Raw genomic sequence first — 21,147 nt, forward strand, 5'->3', positions numbered from 1 at the left:
GTCGCCCGGGCTGGAGTGCAGTGACCGGATCTCAGCTCACTGCAAGCTCCGCCTCCCGGGTTCACGCCATTCTCCTGCCTCAGCCTCCCAAGTAGCTGGGACTACAGGCGCCCGCCATCTCGCCCGGCTAGTTTTTTGTATTTTTAGTAGAGACGGGGTTTCACTGTGTTAGCCAGGATGGTCTCGATCTCCTGACCTCGTGATCCGCCCGTCTCGGCCTCCCAAAGTGCTGGGATTACAGGCTTGAGCCACCGCGCCCGGCCTCCAGTAATCTCAATACTTCTGAAGGCTGAGAGTGGAGAATCTCTTGAGGCCAAGAGTTCGCAACCAACTTGCGCAACATAGAGAGACCACGTATCTATTTTGAAAAAAGAAAAAAAGTAAGTTGCGCAAAGGGGAAGAAAGGGATGCATGGGGAGGCATGGAGGATTCAAGGGGAGGATGCCCTGGAAGGAGGCCCAACCAAAAGGGAGCAGAAGTCGGCAACACAGATACCTAGCTTTTTCTCCAGGACTGCTCCTAGTCTCAGCATCTGAGGTCTGAGGAGGAGTGGGGACTTCTTTACTCTTTCCCTTCAGAGCAGAGGGTCTGGAAGGATAGAAAATTCAATCTGGGGCTGGGTGCGGTGGCTCATGCCTGTAATCCCAGCAATTTGGGAGGCTGTGGTGGGCGGATCACCTGAGGTCAGGAGTTCCAGACCAGCCTGGCCAACATGGCAAAATTCCATCTCTACTAAAAATAACAAAAATTAGCCGGGCATGGTGGAGCATGCCTGTAGTCTCAGTTACTCAGGGGGCTGAGGCAGGAGAATCGCTTGAAGCTTGGAGGTGGAGGTTGCAGTGAGCCGAGATCACACCACTGCACTCCAGCCTGGGCAACCAAGCAAGACTTCATCTCAAAAAAAGAAAGAAGAGGCCGGGCGCGGTGGCTCAAGCCTGTAATCCCAGCACTTTGGGAGGCCGAGACGGGCGGATCACGAGGTCAGGAGATCGAGACCATCCTGGCTAACACGGTGAAACCCCGTCTCTACTAAAAAAATACAAAAAATTAGCCGGGCGAGATGGCGGGCGCCTGTAGTCCCAGCTACTCGGGAGGCTGAGGCGAGAGAATGGCGTAAACCCGGGAGGCGGAGCTTGCAGTGAGCTGAGATCCGGCCACTGCACTCCAGCCTGGGCGACAGAGCGAGACTCCGTCTCAAAAAAAAAAAAAAAAAAAAAAAAAAAGAAAGAAGAAAAAGAAAATTCAGTCCGGTCTTGGGTTTGGGGTCAGTGCCTGTTCTCTCCTCCCTAACCTTCACCCTTCCTCCCTAGGAAGGATGGGCAGGTCCCATCTTCTCCCCTTCCCCCCTTCCCCAGGACAGCGACCAACAGAGGACGGCAGGGTAGGGCTGGACCCCCTCGTCCGCAGAACCGAATTCTGTTGAATACCCAATGGGAAGATTAAGTTCGGGACATGGGGACCAGCAAGGCCGGGACGGGAAAGACGAGTTTTCTGTTTTTTTGAAGCGGAGTCTCGCTTTGTCGCCCAGGCTGGAGCGCAATGGCATGACCTCGACTCACTGCAACCTCCGCCTCTCGGGTTCAAGCGATTATCCTGCCTCAGTCGTCCGAGGAGCTGGGACTATGAGACTACAGGTGCCCGCCACCGCCCCTGGCTAATTTTTGTATTTTTAGTAGATACGGGGTTTCACCGTGTTAGCCAGGATGGTCTCGATATCCTGACCTCGTGATCCTCCCACCTCGGCCTCCCAAAGTGCTGGGATTACAGGCGTGAGCCACCGCGCCCGACCTGGAGTTTTCTCTTTTTTAAGCACCACTTGATATTTCAAGAGCGCACCGCGGGACCACAGCGGGCACAGCCCAGCTACCGCCCCTCACGGCCCCCGCGCGGCCGTCACTGAGCTGGGCGGGCAGCGCTGTAGGCGTAACCACTTGGGGCTTCTGACCCGGGAGCCGGGCGCTGGGTTGAGTGCGGGGCCGACGCCTCCTCTGCCGGGTGCGGAACCCGCCCGCCGGCGAGGAGCGGTCGCTGCCAGCGGCTTCCGCCGACTGGGAGGCCCGCGGCCGGGCCGGAGGGACTCGGAACCTGGAGGCGACCAGGAGTGACCCCCCAGAGGACTACAGGCGCGGCTTTTCTGGCCATCGCCCTGTTCCCGCGGGTGACTCCACTCGGCACGCGCGGCGGGGAGGCTCGGCGGCCGCACGCAAAGCTGCGGGCTCGTGGGACGGCCACCCCTCCACGAAACCGCCAGTGGGCGGGCCCGGGCCGCTGATCGACCGCCGTGGCTTCCGGTTCCGATGACAGTGGCGCCGGAAGCCGGGGCCGGTGCTGCGGGGCGAGGTGAGAGCGTGCGGGCTTGGGGCCGGCAGGTGCGGGCCGAGGGCGGGCACGGCGGCCGGCGGAGCTGAGGCGCGCGGCGGGGAAAGCTCGGCCGGCCTCCCGGGTCCCAGCCTTCTCCGGATTCCCTGCTACCCACGACTAAGCCCCGGACAATCTGCCCTTGGGCTTGTTCTCTTCTCAGTTATCGGCCCCGGGCCGGGAGCTGGAGTCCCAGACTCAGGTCCCGGCCCAGCCCCCGAAGAGCCGCCTCAGCCGGGGGAGTAGCTCGGACTCAAACGTCCCGTCCTCGTGCGACCGCGGTGGGTCGGAGGTGAGCAGGTGCGCACGGGGCTCGGCAGGGCTTTGGGGCAGGGGCTTTGGAAGGATGACTAGGAGTTTCCTGTCGTTTGCATGTTAATGCGGGTCAAACTCCCAGTAGACGCTGCTGTCCAGGGAAAAGGATGGGCTTTTTCCTCCCTCCAGTTTTGGTTAATGAGAAAAGAAAGACACTTCAAGTAGGGCTGTGTGGTGAAAAAAAAAAAAAAAAAAAAATGGAAGAGGGCGATGTGACAGGGTAACTGGTGTGAGGGTGGGGCAGAGGGGTCAGCATTAGATACTGTGGTCTAGCAGAGCGTCTCTGAAGACGTGACATTTGCGTTGAGACCCAAATTAGGAGGAAGGTATAGGAAGATAGGGGGAGAGAGTGGTCCAGGCAGCGGGAACAACCAGTGCGAAGGCCCCGGGGCAGAAATCAACTGGGAGTATAGTCAGGGAACAGAAAGAAAGCTAGTGTGGCTGGAGTATGGTAAGAAAGGGAAAGAGTGGTAGGAGATGAGGTCGGAGAGTTAGGGTTTCCTCACGTAGAGCTTGTAGGGCATAGAAAGGAATGTGGAGTTTTTTCCAAGTACAGTGGAAATCTTTTGGTTTTTAAGAAGAGGAGTGACATGTAGGGTAGAGAATAGATGGAGGTGGCAGCTGCAAAAGTCTAAGAATTGGCTGGGCACGGTGGTTCTCGCCTGTAATTCCAGCACTTTGGGAGGCTGAGGCTGGCAGATGGCTTGAGCTCAGCACTTCAAGACCAACCTGGCCAACATGGTGAAACCCTGTCTCTCCAAAAAATTAGGCCGGGCACAGTGGCTCACGCTTGTAACCCCAACACTTTGGAAGGCCGAGGCGGGAGGATCACTTGAGGCCAGGAGTTCAAGACCAGCCTGGCCAACGTGGTGAAACGCCATCTCTACTAAAAATACAAAAAACCAGTCTGGTGGCAGGTGCCTGTAATTCCAGCTACTTAGGAGGCTGAGGCAGGAGAATCGCTTGAAACTGGGAAGCGGAGGTTGCAATGAGCCAAGATCGTGCCATGAGACTCCATCTCAAAAACAAACAACAAAAAAATTAGCGAGTTGTGGTGAGGAGAGAGGGAAAAGGAGAGAGGGAAGAATAGGGACAAAAGGGAATACATAAATAAATACCAAGGAGAAAAGGCCCCACATGGACCAATTAAATGTGTCATAAACTCAGGAGTGTTCATGGGGGGACTACATGGTGTACTTGTAGTGCCAGCTTCTTGGGGTGGGGGGCTGAGGTGGGAGGATCACTTGAGCCCAGGAGGTCGAGGCTGCAGTGAGCCCTGATTGTACTACAGCACTCTGGCCTGGGCAACAGATTGAGACCCTGTCTCTCTCTTTTTTTTTTTTTTTTTTTTAATTTTTAAGCAATCCTATTAACTGAAGAGACCCTGCCTCAAAAAAAAAAAAAAAAAAAAAGCGTTAAAAATTGAGTCAATGGGCCGGGCGCGGCGGCTCAAGCCTGTAATCCCAGCACTTTGGGAGGCCGAGACGGGCGGATCACGAGGTCAGGAGATCGAGACCATCCTGGCGAACACAGTGAAACCCCGTCTCTACTAAAAATACAAAAAACTAGCCGGGCGAGGTGGCGGGCGCCTGTAGTCCCAGCTACTCGGGAGGCTGAGGCAGGAGAATGGCGTAAACCCGGGAGGCGGAGCTTGCAGTGAGCTGAGATCCGGCCACTGCACTCCAGCCTGGGCGACAGAGCAAGACTCCGTCTCAACAAAAAAAAAAAAAAAAAAAAAAAAAAATTGAGTCAATGGAGGTTGTCTAATCTTTGTCAGGCAAAAGGGACCTTTGTGATTTGCTCAAACTTCTTTTCTCCCTGCACAGGAGCCCCTTGTTTCAGGATGCTAAATACTCCAGGATAAACCTCCATGCATGCCTTCATGGAGATTTTAATATTTCACTCATGTCTCTTTCTACCCACTCCTACACGTTTGAGCTCAGGCTCTCTAGGGCGAAGTTACGAAATGGATGTGTCATTTAATTAGCAAATGTGTTGTTGTTTTTGTTTTTTTTGAGATGGAGTTTTTGCTCTTGTTGCCCAGGCTGGAGTGCAATGATGTGGTCTTGGCTCACTGCAACCTCCACCTCCCGGGATCAAGCAATTGTCCTGCCTCAGCCTCCCGAGTAGCTGGGATTACAGGCAGCGCCACCACACCTGGGTAATTTTTGTATTTTTAGTAGAGATGAGATTTCACCATGTTGGTCAGGCTGGTCTCAAACTCTTGACCTCAGGTGAGCCACCTGCCTCAGCCTCCCAAAGTGCTGGGATTACAAGCGTGAGCCACTGCGCCTGGCCAATCAACAAATTTTTTTTTTTTTTTTTTTTTGAGACAGAGTCTCGCTCTGTGGCCCAGGCTGGAGTGCAGTGGCCGGATCTCAGCTCACTGCAAGCTCTGCCTCCCGGGTTTACACCATTCTCCTGCCTCAGCCTCCTGAGTAGCTGGGACTACAGGTGCCCGCCATGTCGCCCGGCTAGTTTTTTGTATTTTTTAGTAGAGACGGGGTTTCACCGTGTTAGCCAGGATGGTCTCGATCTCCTGACCTTGTGATCCGCCCGTCTCGGCCTCCCAAAGTGCTGGGATTATAGGCTTGAGCCACCGCGCCCGCCAATTTTTTTTTTTTTTTTTTTTTTTTTTTTTTGAGACGGAGTCTCGCACTGTCTTCCAGGCTGGAGTGCAGTGGCACGATCTTGGCTCACTATAAGCTCTGCCTCCAGGGTTCACGCCATTCTCCTGCTCCAGCCTCCCGAGTAGCTGGGACTACAGGCGCCCGCCACCATGCCCGGCTAATTTTTTGTGTTTTTTTAGTAGAGATGGGTTTCACCGTGTTAGCCAGGAAGGTCTCAATCTCCTGACCTCATGATCTGCCCGCTTCGGCCTCCCAAAGTGTTGGGATTACAGGCGTGAGCCACCGCGCCCAGCCCCAATCAACAAATGTTTACTGAGCATCTGCCATGGACCAGGCCCTGATCTGGGCACTGAGCGGGAGAATGGACAAGACTGCACTCCAGCCATTGAGCAGCTCACAGACCAATGCGGGAGGCCGACGTGGACAGGCTGTTATTGTGCTGCAGTGGCTGAGGACTCAGATGGGTGTGGTATGGCCACTCCTGCCAGGTTATGAAGCAGAAAAAGAGGCAGGGAGATTTCACTGAGGACTCAAGGGGAGGTGATAATTTAACTACAGCTTACGTACTCTATACAAAGAAGTGCAGAGGGCACACTAAAAATAGGAACAACTTGTGCAAAGGAAGCAAATATGTAATTGCAAAGGGCTTATATGTCAACCATGGCAATGTTGGGCACAAGGTAACAGGATCTGGTGTGTGTTTCGGAGGGTCGTCCTGGTGGATAATATCTGTATATGTGAGACCTTGGGGAGGAAGGCTTAGGACCAGTGGACATGGAATTTCAATCATCAGTACTTCTATTAATCATGAGGTTTGTCAAAGACAAACACAATTCCTTGTGCCTGCTGAAGATGACTGACTATGATTCAGGCAGAGTGGCTTGCTCTGGACAGACTGAATTAACTTCCTGGATTTTTTGGATAGAATACCTGCAAACAGTTCTGTTTTCTCAGTTCACTTATTTTATTTTTAAAAATTTGGCCAGGTGATTTGGCTCACACCTGTAATCCCAGCGCTTTGGGAGGCCAAGGCAGGTGGATCACTTGAGGCTAGGAGTTTGAGACCAGCCTGGCCCAAATGGCGAAACCCCGTCTTTACTAAAAATACAAAAATGAAAAAAAAAAAAAAAAATGAGCCAGGTGTGGTGGCACACCTGTAATCCCAGCTACTTGGGAAACCAAGGCATGAGAATTGCTTAAACCCGGGAGGTGGAGGTTGCCAGTGAGCCAAGCTAGTGCCACTGTACTCCAACCCGGGCAACAGAGCAAGACTGCCTCCAAAAAACACAAACAAAAAAATTACTCAGTTAATCACACTCCTCAGTGTGACACTTACTGGTCCATGCAGGGCCTTTTTCTCCTTTGTATTTATATTCCCTTTTGTCCCTATTCTTCCCCCCTCTTCTCACCACAGGAAACCATTCTGATGTGTTTGGTGTATATCTTCTTTTTGTTTTTTTTGAGACAGGGTCTCACTCTGTTGCTCAGGCTGGAGTGCAGTGGCATAATCATGGCTCACTGCAGCCTTGACCTCCCGGGCTCAAGCAATCCTCCCTCCCACCTCAGCCTTCTGAGTAGATGGGACCACAGGCATGTGCCACCATGCCCAGGTAAATCTGCCATGTTGCCCAAGCTAGTCTCGAACTCCTGAGCTTAGCAGTCTGCCTGCCTTGACCTCCCAAAATGCTGAGATTACAGATGCGAGCCACTGCTCCTGGCCTATATGCATGCATATATATATATATAATTTTTTTTTTTTGAGACGGAGTGCTGCTCTGTCTCCCAGGCTGGAGTGCAGTGGTGCTGTCTCGGCTCACTGCAAGCTCCACCTCCCGGGTTCACATCACTCTCCTGCCTCAGCCTCCCGAGTAGCTGGGACTACAGGTGCTCGCCACCACACCTGGCTAATTTTTTGTATTCTTTTAGTACAGACGGGGTTTCTGTTGGCTAACACCGTGTTAGCCAGGATGGTCTCCATCTCCTGACCTCGTGATCCTCCCATCTCAACCTCCCAAAGTGCTGGGATTACAGACGTGAGCCACCATGCCTGGCTGCATATATTTTTAATTTGCATAAATGGATTCTGCCTAGACCTCATTTTTTTCCACCTCAGTGCCATGTGTGGATCTTAGTGATGTTGCTCTGGGTATATTTGGGACGCACTTTCTAAATGCTCCACAGGTTTCCATAGATGCATCCCCCACATTTTACTTTTTTTTTTTTTTTTTTTTTTTTTTTTTTTTTTTTTTGAGGCGGAGTCTCGCTCTGTCGCCCGGGCTGGAGTGCAGTGGCCGGATCTCAGCTCACTGCAAGCTCCGCCTCCCGGGTTTACGCCATTCTCCTGCCTCAGCCTCCCGAGTAGCTGGGACTACAGGCGCCCGCCACCTCGCCCGGCTAGTTTTTGTATTTTTAGTAGAGACGGGGTTTCACTGTGTTAGCCAGGATGGTCTCGATCTCTTGACCTCGTGATCCGCCCGTCTCGGCCTCCCAAAGTGCTGGGATTACAGGCTTGAGCCACCGCGCCCGGCCCATTTTACTTACTTACTTGATTCCTCTAGTGATGAGGTCCCTAGATTGTTTCCTACTCCTTGCCACAATGCAATCCTGTACCCATTTCCTTCCTCAACTTTGTAAATACAATTTTATTGCTTCTCATAAAGGCAATTTTATTGCCTTTTGGCTAAGATCAAGTGTAGTAAATACAATTTCCAGATGCTGATTTGAGCTTGCCTTTGATAAGCCTGGTAGCTCTTGGGGTCTGACAGGGCCGGATTGTTTGACCTTCATGAGGTCCTGGCTTTTTTGAGCCATGTTTATTTTTGATAAATATATCAAAATGTTTGATATGTTTATTTTTGAAAAATTGTGATTCTAGTTCCCAGACACTCTTGGCCAACATTCTAGTGTCCTGCCATCTTCCCTAGTTGATCATTCTCATGAGCTCTTGGTTAATTTTCTGTTTCTCGTCATCATTAATGGTTGCTGTACACTCATTCCAACACAGATATTTGCTGCTTTCCTTTCCTGGTGAAACAGTGGCCTGTGAAGCTGGTCCTGGGAGTGCCTGTGATGTGAAGTACTTAGAGAAGGACTCCCAGGTCAGAGCCAGACTGTCTGGCTTCAGTTCCCAGCTCCTCCACTTCCCAGATGCCTGACCTTGGGCAACTGATTTAATCTTTGTCTCATTTTCTCATCTGCAAAGTGGGTCTAATCATTGTATGTACCTCATAGTGTTTTCGTGAGCATTAGGTAAATGAATTAATGTATGCAGTCATTAGAACAGTGCCTGGCACATAACAGGCTCCTATTTGGAATGTCAGCTGTTAATAATAGCAATCATAATAATTACATCATTTCAGATAGGAGACCCTGTTATATTTTGCCATAATGGGTCACATCCAGTTGCAGGATGTTTGTACAGAGGGGATGGGGGGGTGGCTTAGCTTCTGGACTCCGTGACTATAGATTCCAGTGTAATAGCATTAGCTGTAAGGAAAGAGGGAATAAACACAGCCCCCAAGGCCCTGGGTGCCATTTCACTGTCACTTGTTCCCTGTCAGGTTGGGTGACAGTGGCTACAGATGGGCCCAGGTGCTGAGGCCGGGACTCATGCTGGTGGGAACGAGTGAAGAGAGCCTGTGAAACTGGGAAGATCTTGGTGGTCACCTTGGACATAAGATTCTCTTTCTCTTTCTGATGTTCCTCCGTACCCTTCTTGAGAATGGGCACTGGGCTAGATTTGAATCTTTCAGAGGGAAACATGACAGAACCCTCTCATTTCAAATCTCATAGATGGAAGGATGGGGAAGGAAATCAGCTGTGCCACAGACATTCTGAGATTTGCCCACATGTTCAGTGTCAAAGGCTGCTCTGAAATGGAAAGGAGCAGTGGCCCAGGGTAGAAAGGACAAAGAAGGAAGCCCCAGTGGTAGGGAGAGGAGCTAGGACAAGAAAAGTCAACTTTCTTTCAATGGTATAATGAGGAGGGAAGGTTGTGTTGCAGCAAGAGAGGTTCTGGTCTGGTTGGGGAGGCAGGCCCAGTGACCAAAACTGAAATAGAAGAGTGCAAAGTGAGAGTAGAGGGAGCTAGATGGGCACAGGGTAGAGACAGCTGCTGAAGACGCTGACGTCTGAGCTAACTCAGAGGTGATGGGCCAGCCTCTCAAGTAGTCGAGGAGGTAAGGGTGACGAGGAGGTAAGGGTGATGGAGAGCAGGCCAGGTGAGGAAGCAGCATGTACCAGGACACGGGGCTATGAGAGAGCAAGGGTTCTGTGCCTGTCCTCAGGTGCGCAGCGGGTGAGGGTGAGGCAGGGGTGGTAGGCAAGCCCGTCAGGCCGGCATGGTTGGCAGTTATTCCCCAAGCTGTGTTTCCAAATATCAGCCACTCAAGGACGGCCTTTATGGCTTATGTTACTATAGTACGTGGAAAAGCAGTTCCTTTAACTGTAAGAATGTGGCCATAATGACTCTATGAAAATACATGGGCCAGGCATGGTGGCTTATGCCTATAATCCTGGCACTTTGAGAGGCCAAGGCAGAAAGATTGTTTGAGCCCCAGGAGTTGGAGACCAGCCGGGGCAACACAGGGAGACCCCGTCTCTACAAAAAAAAATGTTTAATTAGACAGGTGTGGAAGCACATTCCTGTGGTCCCAGCTAGTCAGGAGGCCGAAGTGGGAGAATCCCTTGGGCCTAGGGGGTCAAGGTTGCCATGAGCTGAGATTGTGCCACTGCACTCTAGCCAGGGCAACAGAACAAAAGCCTGTCTCAAAAAAAAGAAAATACATACGTGTAATATGACGTTATGCAGTATGTGGATTTCTAGTTAGATAGTATTGCCAGCTAAGGGCTCTGTGAGGCCTGCTCTGTATTCTGATTTAAAAGAGAATGAACAAAGATTAAGGCATGAAAAGAGTTGAAAATGGAATAATTTTCTCATCATGATTCAGAAAAACCCTGTCCTCACACCAGCCTGCATCCTCCACTGGGCACCCCAGTGGGGTGAGGAGATGGGATGTTACAAACCTATGTTTTGGTAAGCAGGGAACATTGATACATGATGTGGGAATGGTGAGAGGGATCTGAAGAGGGGGTCTGAGCACCCTGCCGGCCATGTGGCCACCGTGGCCCAGATGGGGCCTGACCCAGCTGACCCTCCCCAGGCTGAGGCCACCATGGAGCAGTGTGCGTGCGTGGAGAGAGAGCTGGACAAGGTCCTGCAGAAGTTCCTGACCTACGGGCAGCACTGCGAGCAGAGCCTGGAGGAGCTGCTGCACTACGTGGGCCAGCTGCGGGCTGAGCTAGCCAGCGCAGGTGGGTGGCCACCCTTGCAAGTGCCCTGCGACAGCCTCCCTGAGGACATGGGAGACCCGAAGCTACTGAGTGACAGGGTTCCGGAAGGACGATGATGAGGATGTTGGTACCAGCATCTCTAGGCCTCCTTGAAACCGGGTAATGACAGTCTCTGAACTATTTCAAAAAGCCCAACAGAAATGATTAATTTACCTGAGATGATTCCCATTTACATTTTGTTTTCAACTTACTTTTCTATTTTTAACTTTTTTTCTTTTCATTTTATAATTTGTGTGTGTGTGGAGACAGTGTCTGTGTTGCCTAGGCTGGTCTTGAACTCCTAACCTCAAGTGATCCTCCTGCCTCAGTCTCCCAAAGTGCTAGGATTACAGGGTGAGCCACCACACCCAGCCAATGTAGTTCACATTTCAATTTTGCCATTGTTCCAGGATTTTTTTTTTTTTTTTTTTTGAAACAGAGTTTTGCTCTCATTGCCCAGGCTGGAGTGCAATGGTGCAATCTTGGCTCACTGCAACCTCTGCCTCCCAGGTTCAAGTGATTCTCCTGCTTCAGCCTCCCAAGTTGCTGGGATTATAGGCCTGTACCACCATGCCTGGCTTTCTTTTTTTTTTTTTTTGTATTTTTAGTAGAGATGGGGTTTTGCCACGTTGGCCAGGCTGGTCTCGAACTCCTGACCTCAGGTGATCCACCTGCCTTGGCCTCCCAAAGTGCTGGGATTACAGGTGTGAGCCACCATGCCTGGCTGTCCCAGGAATTTTCATAAAGCATTTTGATTTCCAGTCCAGGAACCAATCCAAGATCACACACTTCATTTTGTTTCTCCTGTCTAATCTTTAGTTTTTTTAACCTGGGACATTTCTTCTGTCTTCCTTTATCTTTCATGACATTGGTATTTTTGAAGCATTAAAACCAATTTTGCAGAACATCTCTCAATTTAGAGTAGTCTGATGTTTTCTCATTACTTAGGTTTTGCATTTTTGGCAGGAGTACTTCAGAAGTGATACGTTTCTCAGTGCATCACACTGGAAGACACGAGATGTTGGTTTATTGCATTACTGCTGTTGTTCACTTTTATTTTGGAGACAGGGTCTCACTTTGTTGCCCAGGCTGGAGTGCAGTGGCGTGATCTTGGCTCACTGTAGCCTTGACCTCCTGGGCTCAAGTGATCCTACCACCTCAGCCTCAGGAGTAGCTGGGACCACAGCAATACACTACCACGCCCAGCTAATTTTTTTTTTATTGTAGAGATGGGGTCTCCCAGGGTGGTGTTGAACTCCTGGGTTCAAGTGATCCTTCCATGTAGCCTCCCAAAGTGCTGGGAGTATGATCCACTGCACCTGGCCTGATCTTCCCTTTGATCACTTAGTTAAGATGGTATCTGCTAAATTTTTCCACTGTAAAGTTCCTAATTTTTCTTTGTAATCACTAAATAGTTTGTGGGCTGTAATCCTAGCACTTCGGGAGGCTGAGGCGGGCAGATCACTTGAGCCCAGGAGGTCGAGACCAGCCTGGTCAACATGGCAAAACCAATTAGCCAGGCATGGTGGCACATGCCTGTAGTCCCAGCTACTTGGGAGGCTGAGGCATGAGAATCGCTTGAACCCAGGAGGCAGAGGTTGCAGTGAGCCAAGATCGCACCACTGCACTCCAGCATGGGTGACAGAACGAGACTGTCTCAAAAAAAAAAAAAAAAAAAAAACCACAACAGGTGGTATGTGGGGGGAGATACTTTGATACCATATAAATGTCCTGCTCTTTACCGAATTTCAGCCTCTACTAGTTTTACTATCCATTAATGATTGTTGTGTGAATTATTACTAAGCTGTCTGCAACATGGTGATTTTTCCTGCTTTGTCATTCTTTATACATTTATTAGTTGGCATTCAACTGTAAAGCTTTCCCTTCTCTTTTCATTATTATCACTTCACACTCATATTCTTATTGTATTCAATAGGTTATAATCCATTACGGTTATTTAATGTAATGTTCAAACTGTCTTAGGTCTGACCAGAGGGAGTCCCTGGTTCCTATGTCTTTTTTAAAAACTGAGCTACAATTCACTTACCATTAAACTCACTCTTTTAAAGTACAACTCTGGCCAGGTGCAGTGGCTCATGCCTGTAATCCCAGCACTTTGGGAGGCTGAGGCAGGTGGATCACCTGAGGTCAGGAGTTGGAGACCAGCCTGGCCAACATGATGAAACCCTGTCTCTACTAAAAATACAAAAATTAGCTGGGCGTGGTGTCGCACACCTCTAATCCCAGCTACTCGAGAGGCTGAGGCAGGAGAATCGCTTGAACTCGAGAGGTAGAGGTTGCAGTGAGCCAAGATTGCGCCACTGCACTCCAGCCTGAGTGACAGAACAAGACTCTGTATCCAAATAAATAAATAAAGTACAACTCTGGATGGGCATGGTGGCTCATGTCTGTAGTCCCAGCACTTTGGGAAGCTGAGGCAGGTAGATTGCTTGAGTCTAGGAGTTCGAGACCAGTCTGGGTAACATGGTAACCCCGTCTACCAAAAATACAAGTATTAGCCAGTCTCATAACCCGGTCTTCAAATAAATACATACATACATACATACATAGATGAAAATTTTAAAAATAAAGTACAACTCAGTGGTTTTCAGCATATTTACAGAATTGTACAATCTTCACCACTATCTAATTTCAGAACATTTTCATCACCCCAGAAGAAACCTAACCCATTAACTATCTCTCCATTCCTCCCTCTCCCTAGCCTCTGGCAACCGCTAATCTCTTTTTTGTCTCTATAGATCTGCCTATTTTGGACAGTTCATATAAAAGGAATCATGTCACATGTAGCCTTTTGTGTCTGGCTTCTTTGATTAATATGATGTTTTCAAGGCTTGTCTCTGTTGTAGCCTGTATCAGCACTTCATTCCTTTCTATGGCTGAATGATGGTCCGTTGTATGGATGTGCCATGTTCTTCCACTAACTGATGGACATTTGGGTTGTTTCCACCTTTGGGCTATTATAAATATCGCTGCTATGAATATTCACTTACAAGTTTTTTTGTTTGTTTGTTTTTGTTTTTGAGGCGGAGTCTTGCTCTGTCGCCCGGGCTAGAGCGCAGTGGCCGGATCTCAGCTCACTGCAAGCTCCGCCTCCCGGGTTTACGCCATTCCCCTGCCTCAGCCTCCCGAGTAGCTGGGACTAGAGTAGCTGGGACTACAGGCGCCCGCCACCTCGCCCGGCTAGTTTTTGTATTTTTAGTAGAGACGGGGTTTCACCGTGTTAGCCAAGATTGTCTCGATCTCCTGACCTCGTGATCCGCCCGTCTCGGCCTCCCAAAGTGCTGGGATTACAGGCTTGAGCCACCGCGCCCGGCCCACTTACAAGTTTTTGTGTGGACATATGTTTTTATTTATTTTGGTGTATACTTAGGAGTGGAATTGCTGGATCCTGTGGTAACTCTATGTTTAACTTCACAGTTAAACAGAATCCTATGCATGCTATAGTCCGTGAGTTAAAATAAACACTTGACCCATCATAAGTGCCAAATCATCTTCATTTCACTATAATTTTACAGATGAGGAAATGAAGGCTCCCAGAGGTGAACTGGCTTTTCCCATTTGACCAGTTCCAAGTCAGACAGTTCAAAAGTGGCAGGACCTGGAAGAGAAGCTAGTTCTCTCGCCCTGGCGTTTAGGGCTGCCTCCTGGGTCATGGGGCTGGTATTTAGAATAGAGGAGGCAGAGCTAAGGTCTGCTGCCAAGGCAGGTGCCCCAGTCTGCCTCCTCTGTGTCCTTATTCCACTTTCTCTGCAGCCCTCCAGGGGACCCCTCTCTCAGCCACCCTCTCTCTGGTGATGTCACAATGCTGCCGGAAGATCAAAGATACGGTGCAGAAACTGGCTTCGGACCATAAGGACATTCACAGCAGTGTATCCCGAGTGGGCAAAGCCATTGACAGGGTGAGCATGTGGCTGGCTCCAGGCCTGGGCTGGGAGTACCCTGAAGCTGGGATGTACAAGGACTCGAAGGAGAGCCAGCAAGAGTGCCCGCATCACCAGGCCCTGTCTGTCCTCCTTTGTCAGAACTTCGACTCTGAGATCTGTGGTGTTGTGTCAGATGCGGTGTGGGACGCGCGGGAACAGCAGCAGCAGATCCTGCAGATGGCCATCGTGGAACACCTGTACCAGCAGGGCATGCTCAGTGTGGCCGAGGAGCTGTGCCAGGTACAGCCGGGCCGGGCGGGCACTGACAACCTGCCTGCTCTGCCTTTCACCTGCTAGTTTTCAGTATATGAAGTCCCTGCCATTCTTCAAATCCGCTTATTTCCTAAAGGAAATCAGCGCCTCTGCCAGAAGTAGAAGGTAGCTTTAAAAACGTGTATGATGAAAAGAGAAGTTACGCATTTCTAGTTAGAGTTGGTTGCCAGCCAGGGTTCAGAGCTGAGGCCTCATATCCCTTTATTGAAAAGGGAGATAGATGAGTGAAATGACAAAGTAGTACTTGTTAGGTGTTAAAGACACACTGGTGGTCAAAGTAAAGATTTTCCCTACTGTACTAGGAGGATTGAAGAGGAATAATTTTCTCACCATGCAACTCAGTGCGTAGCCTGGGGACTGTCTCCACTGCTACAGTTGTGGGGTGGGGTTTGCAGTCCGCACTCTGGAGGTCAGCATGTCATACTCAGCTTCCCCAGGATTGAGATGGGAACAAGAGAGGCCCAAGTGGCTGGCAGGAGACCAAGCTCCTCAAGCAAAGCCCAGCTGTCTCTGGCCTATCTTTGGCGGGTGAGCTGTTATTATGTGCACAGCAGAGAACTTTGGAAACACCATCTTGCAGTGGTGGGATCTCTTCTCTCTCTCCTTGTAGGAATCAACGCTGAATGTGGACTTGGATTTCAAGCAGCCTTTCCTAGAGTTGAATCGAATCCTGGAAGCCCTGCACGAACAAGACCTGGGTCCTGCGCTGGAGTAAGGAGGCCCTTGGGTGGGCCAGCAGCACTCTGCTCTCTGACCTTTCAGGGCACAGGGCTTGACTGTGGTCTTCAGTTCACCCAGATGTACTTGACTTGCCTCCAGCCCTGTCTCAAGAGCCTCACACAGGCTTTTGGGGCCCTCTTCTCAGGTCCTGGCTCTCAGGTCCTAGCCCCCACCAGCTCTACACTAAACTGGCCCCTTTCTTCCCAGATGGGCTGTCTCCCACAGGCAGCGCCTGCTGGAACTCAACAGCTCCCTGGAGTTCAAGCTGCACCGACTGCACTTCATCCGCCTCCTGGCAGGAGGCCCGGAGAAGCAGCTGGAGGCCCTCAGCTATGCTCGGCACTTCCAGCCCTTTGCTCGGCTGCACCAGCGGGGTGAGTGCCCAGGGGGCTGGGGTTGTGCTGCCTGGTCTGATACATGTCTGGATATGGTGGGTTACATCAGGCTCCAGTCCCTGAGCCCATGCAGATGCCTCTTCCCAACAAGAAACTTCTCTGACCCCTCATTGTGTCCAGGATGAATTCTAGGCTCCTCCTCTCTCACATCTGCCATACCTTTAGTTTTTTTTGTTTTTTTTGTTTTTTTTTTTGAGACGGAGTTTCGCTCTTATTGCCCAGGCTGGAGTGCAATGGCGCGATCTTGGCACAACGCAACCTCTGCCTCCTGGGTTCAAGCAGTTCTCCTGCCTCAGCCTCCCGAGTAGCTGGGATTACAGGCATGCACCACCACGCCTGGCTAATTTTGTATTTTTAGTAGAGATGGGTTTCTCCATGTAGAGGCTGGTCTCGAACTCCTGACCTCAGGTGGTCTGCCCGCCTCGGCCTCCCAAAGTGCTGGGATTACAGGCATGAGCCACTGCGCCTGGCCATACCTTTAGTTTATAGCTTCAGCGCAGACCACCCAGGGTCCTTGTGCCTGCTGTGCACCACACCACACTCAGAGCCCCACCTGTTCTGCCTCGTGTGCCTCCCTGACCTGGTTGGCCTATGGAAAAGTCCTTTAAAAAAAAAAAAGGCCGGGCGCGGTGGCTCACACCTGTAATCCCAGCACTTTGGGAGGCCGAGGTGGGCAGATTACAAGGTCAGGAGATCAGGACTATCCTGGCTAACACGGTGATACCCCGTAGCTACTAAAAATACAAAAAACGCCAGGCGTTGTGGCAGGGGCCTGTAGTCTCAGCTACTGAAGCAGGAGAATGACATGAAGCCGGGAGGCGGAGCTTGCAGCGAGCCGAGATCGCGCCACTGCACTCCAGCCTGCGCAACAGAGTGAGACTCCATCTCAAAAGAAAACAAAAGAAACTTGTCTGGGCGCGATAGCTCATGCCTGTAATCCCAGCACTTTGGGAGGCCAAAGCAAGGGGCGAATTACTTGAGCTGGAGACCAGCCTTGGCAACATGGCGAAGCCCTGCCCCTGCTCCCATCTCTACAAAAAGGAAAATAAAACAGACTCAATTGAGCACTCTTCCTGTCATGCCAGAATTTCCAGACCTGGAATCTGAGTCTCACCTATGCTTACGTGTAGTAACCTGTACTAACTTGCTTTTTTAGTTCCACTCATATTTATTAAAATTTTATCTCAAAATAAATATGTAAACCAAGCCATGATTTTATTTATTATTTATGAGACAAAGTCTCACTCTGTCGCCCAGGCTGGAGTGCAGTGGCGTGATCCTGGCTCACTGCAACCTCCACCTCCCGGGTTCAAGCGATTCTCTTGCCTCAGCCTCCTGAGTAGCTGGGATTACAAATGCCTGACACTGGCCAGGCACAGTGGCTCACTCCTGTAATCCCAGCACTTTGGGAGGCCAAGGCGGGTGGATCATGAGGTCAAGAGATCAAGACCATCCTGGCCAACATGGTGAAACCCCATCTCTACTAAAAATACAAAAAATTAGCCAGGTGTGGTGGCAGGCGCCTGTAGTCCCAGCTACTCAGGAGGCTGAGGCAGGGGAATCACTTGAACGTGGGAGGCGGAGGTAGCAGTGAGCTGAGATTGCGCCATTGCACTCCAGCACTCCAGCCCTCCAGTCTGGCAACAGAGCAAGACTCCGTCTCAAAAAAAAAAAAAAAAAAAAAAAACAAGTGCCTGACACCACGTCCAGCTAATTTTTATATTTTTTAGTAGAGACGGGGTTTCACTATGTTGGCCAGGCTGGTCTCAAACTCCTGGCCTCATGTGATCCACCCACCTCAGCCTCCCAAAGTGCTAGAATTAGAGGCGTGAGCCACCACGCCCGGCCCCAAGCCATGATTTAAGTTTTAGCTACATACTGCTGTCTCTTCAAAGCTCTTAACCTGGGGTTACTCTAAATGGAGATTAGTGTGGAGACACCAGTGCCAACCTGAGGACTTATTTGATCCTTGATGCAGTTGGGGAGGAAAGAGAACTGGAAAAGAACTGTCCTCCTTCCCGATTCCATGTAGGTAATGCCTGTTCTTGTCCTGCAGAAGCAGCCTGGACCTCAACCTCCCCAATGGGTTTTACAGTCACATTTGCCTGAGGGCATTTTCATCCCTGCTCAGTGTGCTTGGGGGCTTGGGAGCCGCTGGGCTCAGTATATGATGCTGCACAGTCCTGCCGCCCACTTGGGGTGGACCCAGAGCCCTGCACCCCCTGAGCTGAATCCACGGTCACAAATTAGATGAGTGTGGAATCAGTCCACTATATTGAAGTGCTGTATTCAGACTCCATAAACAGTCTAAATACACAGTAACAACTGTCCACTGTGGTGGAGTGTGTGGTTCTGGGGTCAGGTCCAAGTGCCCCTTATTCCCTGTGAGGCCTTGGGCAAGTGAGTGCACATCTTGACTCTCCATTTCTTCCAACTGTAGAATGAGGATGACAGTGGCTGTCCCTCCCAGGGTTGCTGAGCTGTGAGGGAGGTGTCTGAGCAGCAGTGTTGAATACATGTTACTCAACCACTCACATCTCCCCTGAAGGCAAGTGGTAGTGAAGACATGAGGTCATGAGGAAGGCAGGCTGCAGAGGGGCGTGGGCCAGCTGGGAAGGCTGGTTGCCTTGTAGAGATCCAGGTGATGATGGGCAGTCTGGTGTACCTGCGGCTGGGCTTGGAGAAGTCACCCTACTGCCACCTGCTGGACAACAGCCACTGGGCAGAGATCTGTGAGACCTTTACCCGGGACGCCTGTTCCCTGCTGGGGCTTTCTGTGGAGTCCCCCCTTAGCGTCAGGTACAACCCAGCCCCGTGAGGACAGCACAAGTGGGAGGGTAGAGAGGGAATCATCATTTTGCCAAGGCACTGCCATGTGCCAGGAACAGTGCTCAGTGCTTTCAGAGACCGAAACTGGCTTTCTTAGTCATTCTTCAGGAGAGGAATTACCTGATTTTACAGTTAAACTGAGACTAGGAAGAGTTATGGCCCGAGGTCACCATGAGGTCAGTGGCATGGTCACGGTTCCCATTTTGTAAGGTCTCCTGAATGAGGTCCTTGCCTCTCTTGCACCTCACCCTGGATCACAGCAAGACCTTCCCAGCTGGCCCACGCCCCTCTGCAGCCTGCCTTCCTCATGACCTCATGTCTTCACTACCACTTGCCTTCAGGGGAGATGTGAGTGGTTGAGTAACATGTATTCAACACTGCTGCTCAGACACCTCCCTCACAGCTCAGCAACCCTGGGAGGGACAGCCACTGTCATCCTCATTCTACAGTTGGAAGAAATGGAGAGTCAAGATGTGCACTCACTTGCCCAAGGCCTCACAGGGAATAAGGGGCACTTGGACCTGACCCCAGAACCACACACTCCACCACAGTGGACAGTTGTTACTGTGTATTTAGACTGTTTATGGAGTCTGAATACAGCACTTCAATATAGTGGACTGATTCCACACTCATCTAATTTGTGACCGTGGATTCAGGTTATAGAATGTTATTTCCCAGCAAGAACAACATCAGCACCTTAGGATGATTGTGCTGTGCAGGACTACCCTGTGCATTGTAGAGTATTTAGCATCTGAGGTTCCAGCCAGTAGGCTCCTTTCCCCATGCAGTTGTCATGAGAACGGAACCCCAGCCTCCATTTGTTAGGCGGCCTAGTTGGTAGCCACCATTATAAAGACGTATTATGACTACACAGCAGGGTGCATCCTATAGGCAGGCTGGGGCCCCCTTTGGAACTGCTCACTGTCCCCCTAGTCACACCAAGGACTTTTCAGTCATTAGAATGAGCAGATATCTGCCCCTAGAGCTATAGGAAGTCTTCCCTGTAGATGCTAAAATTTTGGGGTGCATTCGAATGAGTCTCTAGAGTCAGACACACATAAGTACATTATGTGGCACCTTATGAACAATGTGAGGGATCTTTGAGGACCATGCACCATTTTAGAGCCCGGTCTCAAGGTCCATGCTGAAGCATGGTGTGCTGGCCCTGTCGCCTGTCTGCTGTGGTCTGAGCCACTCTAGCCTCTGTTCCTTGTCTGCAGCTTTGCCTCTGGCTGTGTGGCGCTGCCCATGTTGATGAACATCAAGGCTGTGATTGAGCAAAGGCAGTGCACTGGGGTCTGGAGTCACAAGGACGAGTTACCGGTGAGACCTGGCCCAGGGAATCGTGGGCAAGAGGCACTGGGGAGGACAGCCATGACAGGAAGTGGAACTCACCTCCTTTGCTGCCCTTCCCAGATTGAGATTGAACTAGGCATGAAGTGCTGGTACCACTCCGTGTTCGCTTGCCCCATCCTCCGCCAGCAGACGTCAGATTCCAACCCTCCCATCAAGCTCATCTGTGGCCATGTTATCTCCCGAGATGCACTCAATAAGCTCATTAATGGAGGAAAGTAAGTTCCTTGTGCTCTACTCCACCTTGGCTTGGCTCTCCTAATGGCCACCCCTGAAACATTCTTGGTTCTCCTCCCTTTACAGGCTGAAGTGTCCCTACTGTCCCATGGAGCAGAACCCGGCAGATGGGAAACGCATCATATTCTGATTCCTACCTGGAAGGAATGGTGTTGAAAGGGGTTTTCACCTGGGAGCCTGGGTCTGTCTCAGTTGGGTGGTTAGCTTCCGTGGACTGTGGTTGGTTTCAGAGCACCTGGCTGAGGAGTTCCGCTGAGGGGAGGGCTGGAGCAGCCCTTTGGCAGAGACTGCGGAGGGAGATGGACCAGCCCACACCTGGTGGCTGGCTCCATGGCATAAGGAAAGGGCGAAGCTGGCCTCTGTGCTCCTGCTGTCTCTTCCTGTTTTTATTTGCCCTTGACTTAGTAGCAGCTGACAGAGTGGCAAGGGACTTGGTCTTCAGCAGTAGACATCCTTCCACCCCTGCCCTCAGCCAAGTCTCTTGCTGCCATGCCAATGCTACGTCCACCCTTGCCCCTCGGCCCAAGGGTGTCCAGCGGTGGCCCACCTCTTCCTCCCACTGTACAGCCTCAACAGTATGAACCATCTCCCACTGTAAATAGTCCCAGTTAGAATGGAATGCCGTTGTTTTATAACTTGGAACAAACATATTCGCTGCCCTTCTCATTTCTCCTGGCCAACCTTTAGCCTCACAGACAAATTATGACCACATGTCTACCACACACAGGTACTGGGCGCGGCCTGGTGGCTGCTGCACACAGA

The 21,147-nt window shown here is 50.8% G+C and overlaps 1 protein-coding gene across 10 annotated transcripts; it reads left to right on the forward strand.

The window, feature by feature from the left end:
• The first annotated feature begins 1,861 nt into the window (after positions 1–1,861).
• RMND5B (required for meiotic nuclear division 5 homolog B) lies at positions 1,862–21,051 on the forward strand. Of its 10 annotated transcripts, none has more exons than XM_033180190.1 (11): positions 1,862–2,340; positions 2,522–2,658; positions 10,466–10,754; positions 14,409–14,554; positions 14,678–14,818; positions 15,462–15,562; positions 15,779–15,945; positions 18,600–18,765; positions 20,016–20,118; positions 20,212–20,366; positions 20,452–21,035. In XM_033180190.1, the coding sequence occupies exons 4-11, from the start codon at positions 14,450–14,452 to the stop codon at positions 20,513–20,515; spliced, it is 1,002 nt and encodes a 333-aa protein (XP_033036081.1). In that variant the 5' UTR covers positions 1,862–2,340; positions 2,522–2,658; positions 10,466–10,754; positions 14,409–14,449; the 3' UTR covers positions 20,516–21,035. The 10 variants fall into 10 exon arrangements, with proteins under 10 accessions (XP_033036081.1, XP_033036078.1, XP_033036079.1 ...); XM_033180187.1 differs by having other exon boundaries at positions 10,466–10,616; positions 20,452–21,031; XM_033180188.1 differs by having other exon boundaries at positions 1,862–2,658; positions 10,466–10,616.
• Positions 21,052–21,147: the final 96 nt, after the last annotated feature.

Source organism: Trachypithecus francoisi, unplaced genomic scaffold, assembly GCF_009764315.1.
Source record: "Trachypithecus francoisi isolate TF-2019V2 unplaced genomic scaffold, Tfra_2.0 Lachesis_group2, whole genome shotgun sequence".
Taxonomy (NCBI): Eukaryota; Metazoa; Chordata; class Mammalia; order Primates; family Cercopithecidae; genus Trachypithecus; species Trachypithecus francoisi.

Excerpts from the sequence above, each read along its gene's own strand:
- RMND5B (XM_033180184.1), top strand. The coding sequence starts at position 10,478 with ATGGAGCAGTGTGCGTGCGTGGAGAGAGAGCTGGACAAGGTCCTGCAG. Across the intron at positions 15,563-15,778 it reads GACCTGGGTCCTGCGCTGGA|ATGGGCTGTCTCCCACAGGC; the intron begins GTAAGGAGGCCC and ends CTTTCTTCCCAG. Across the intron at positions 15,946-18,599 it reads TGCTCGGCTGCACCAGCGGG|AGATCCAGGTGATGATGGGC; the intron begins GTGAGTGCCCAG and ends GTTGCCTTGTAG.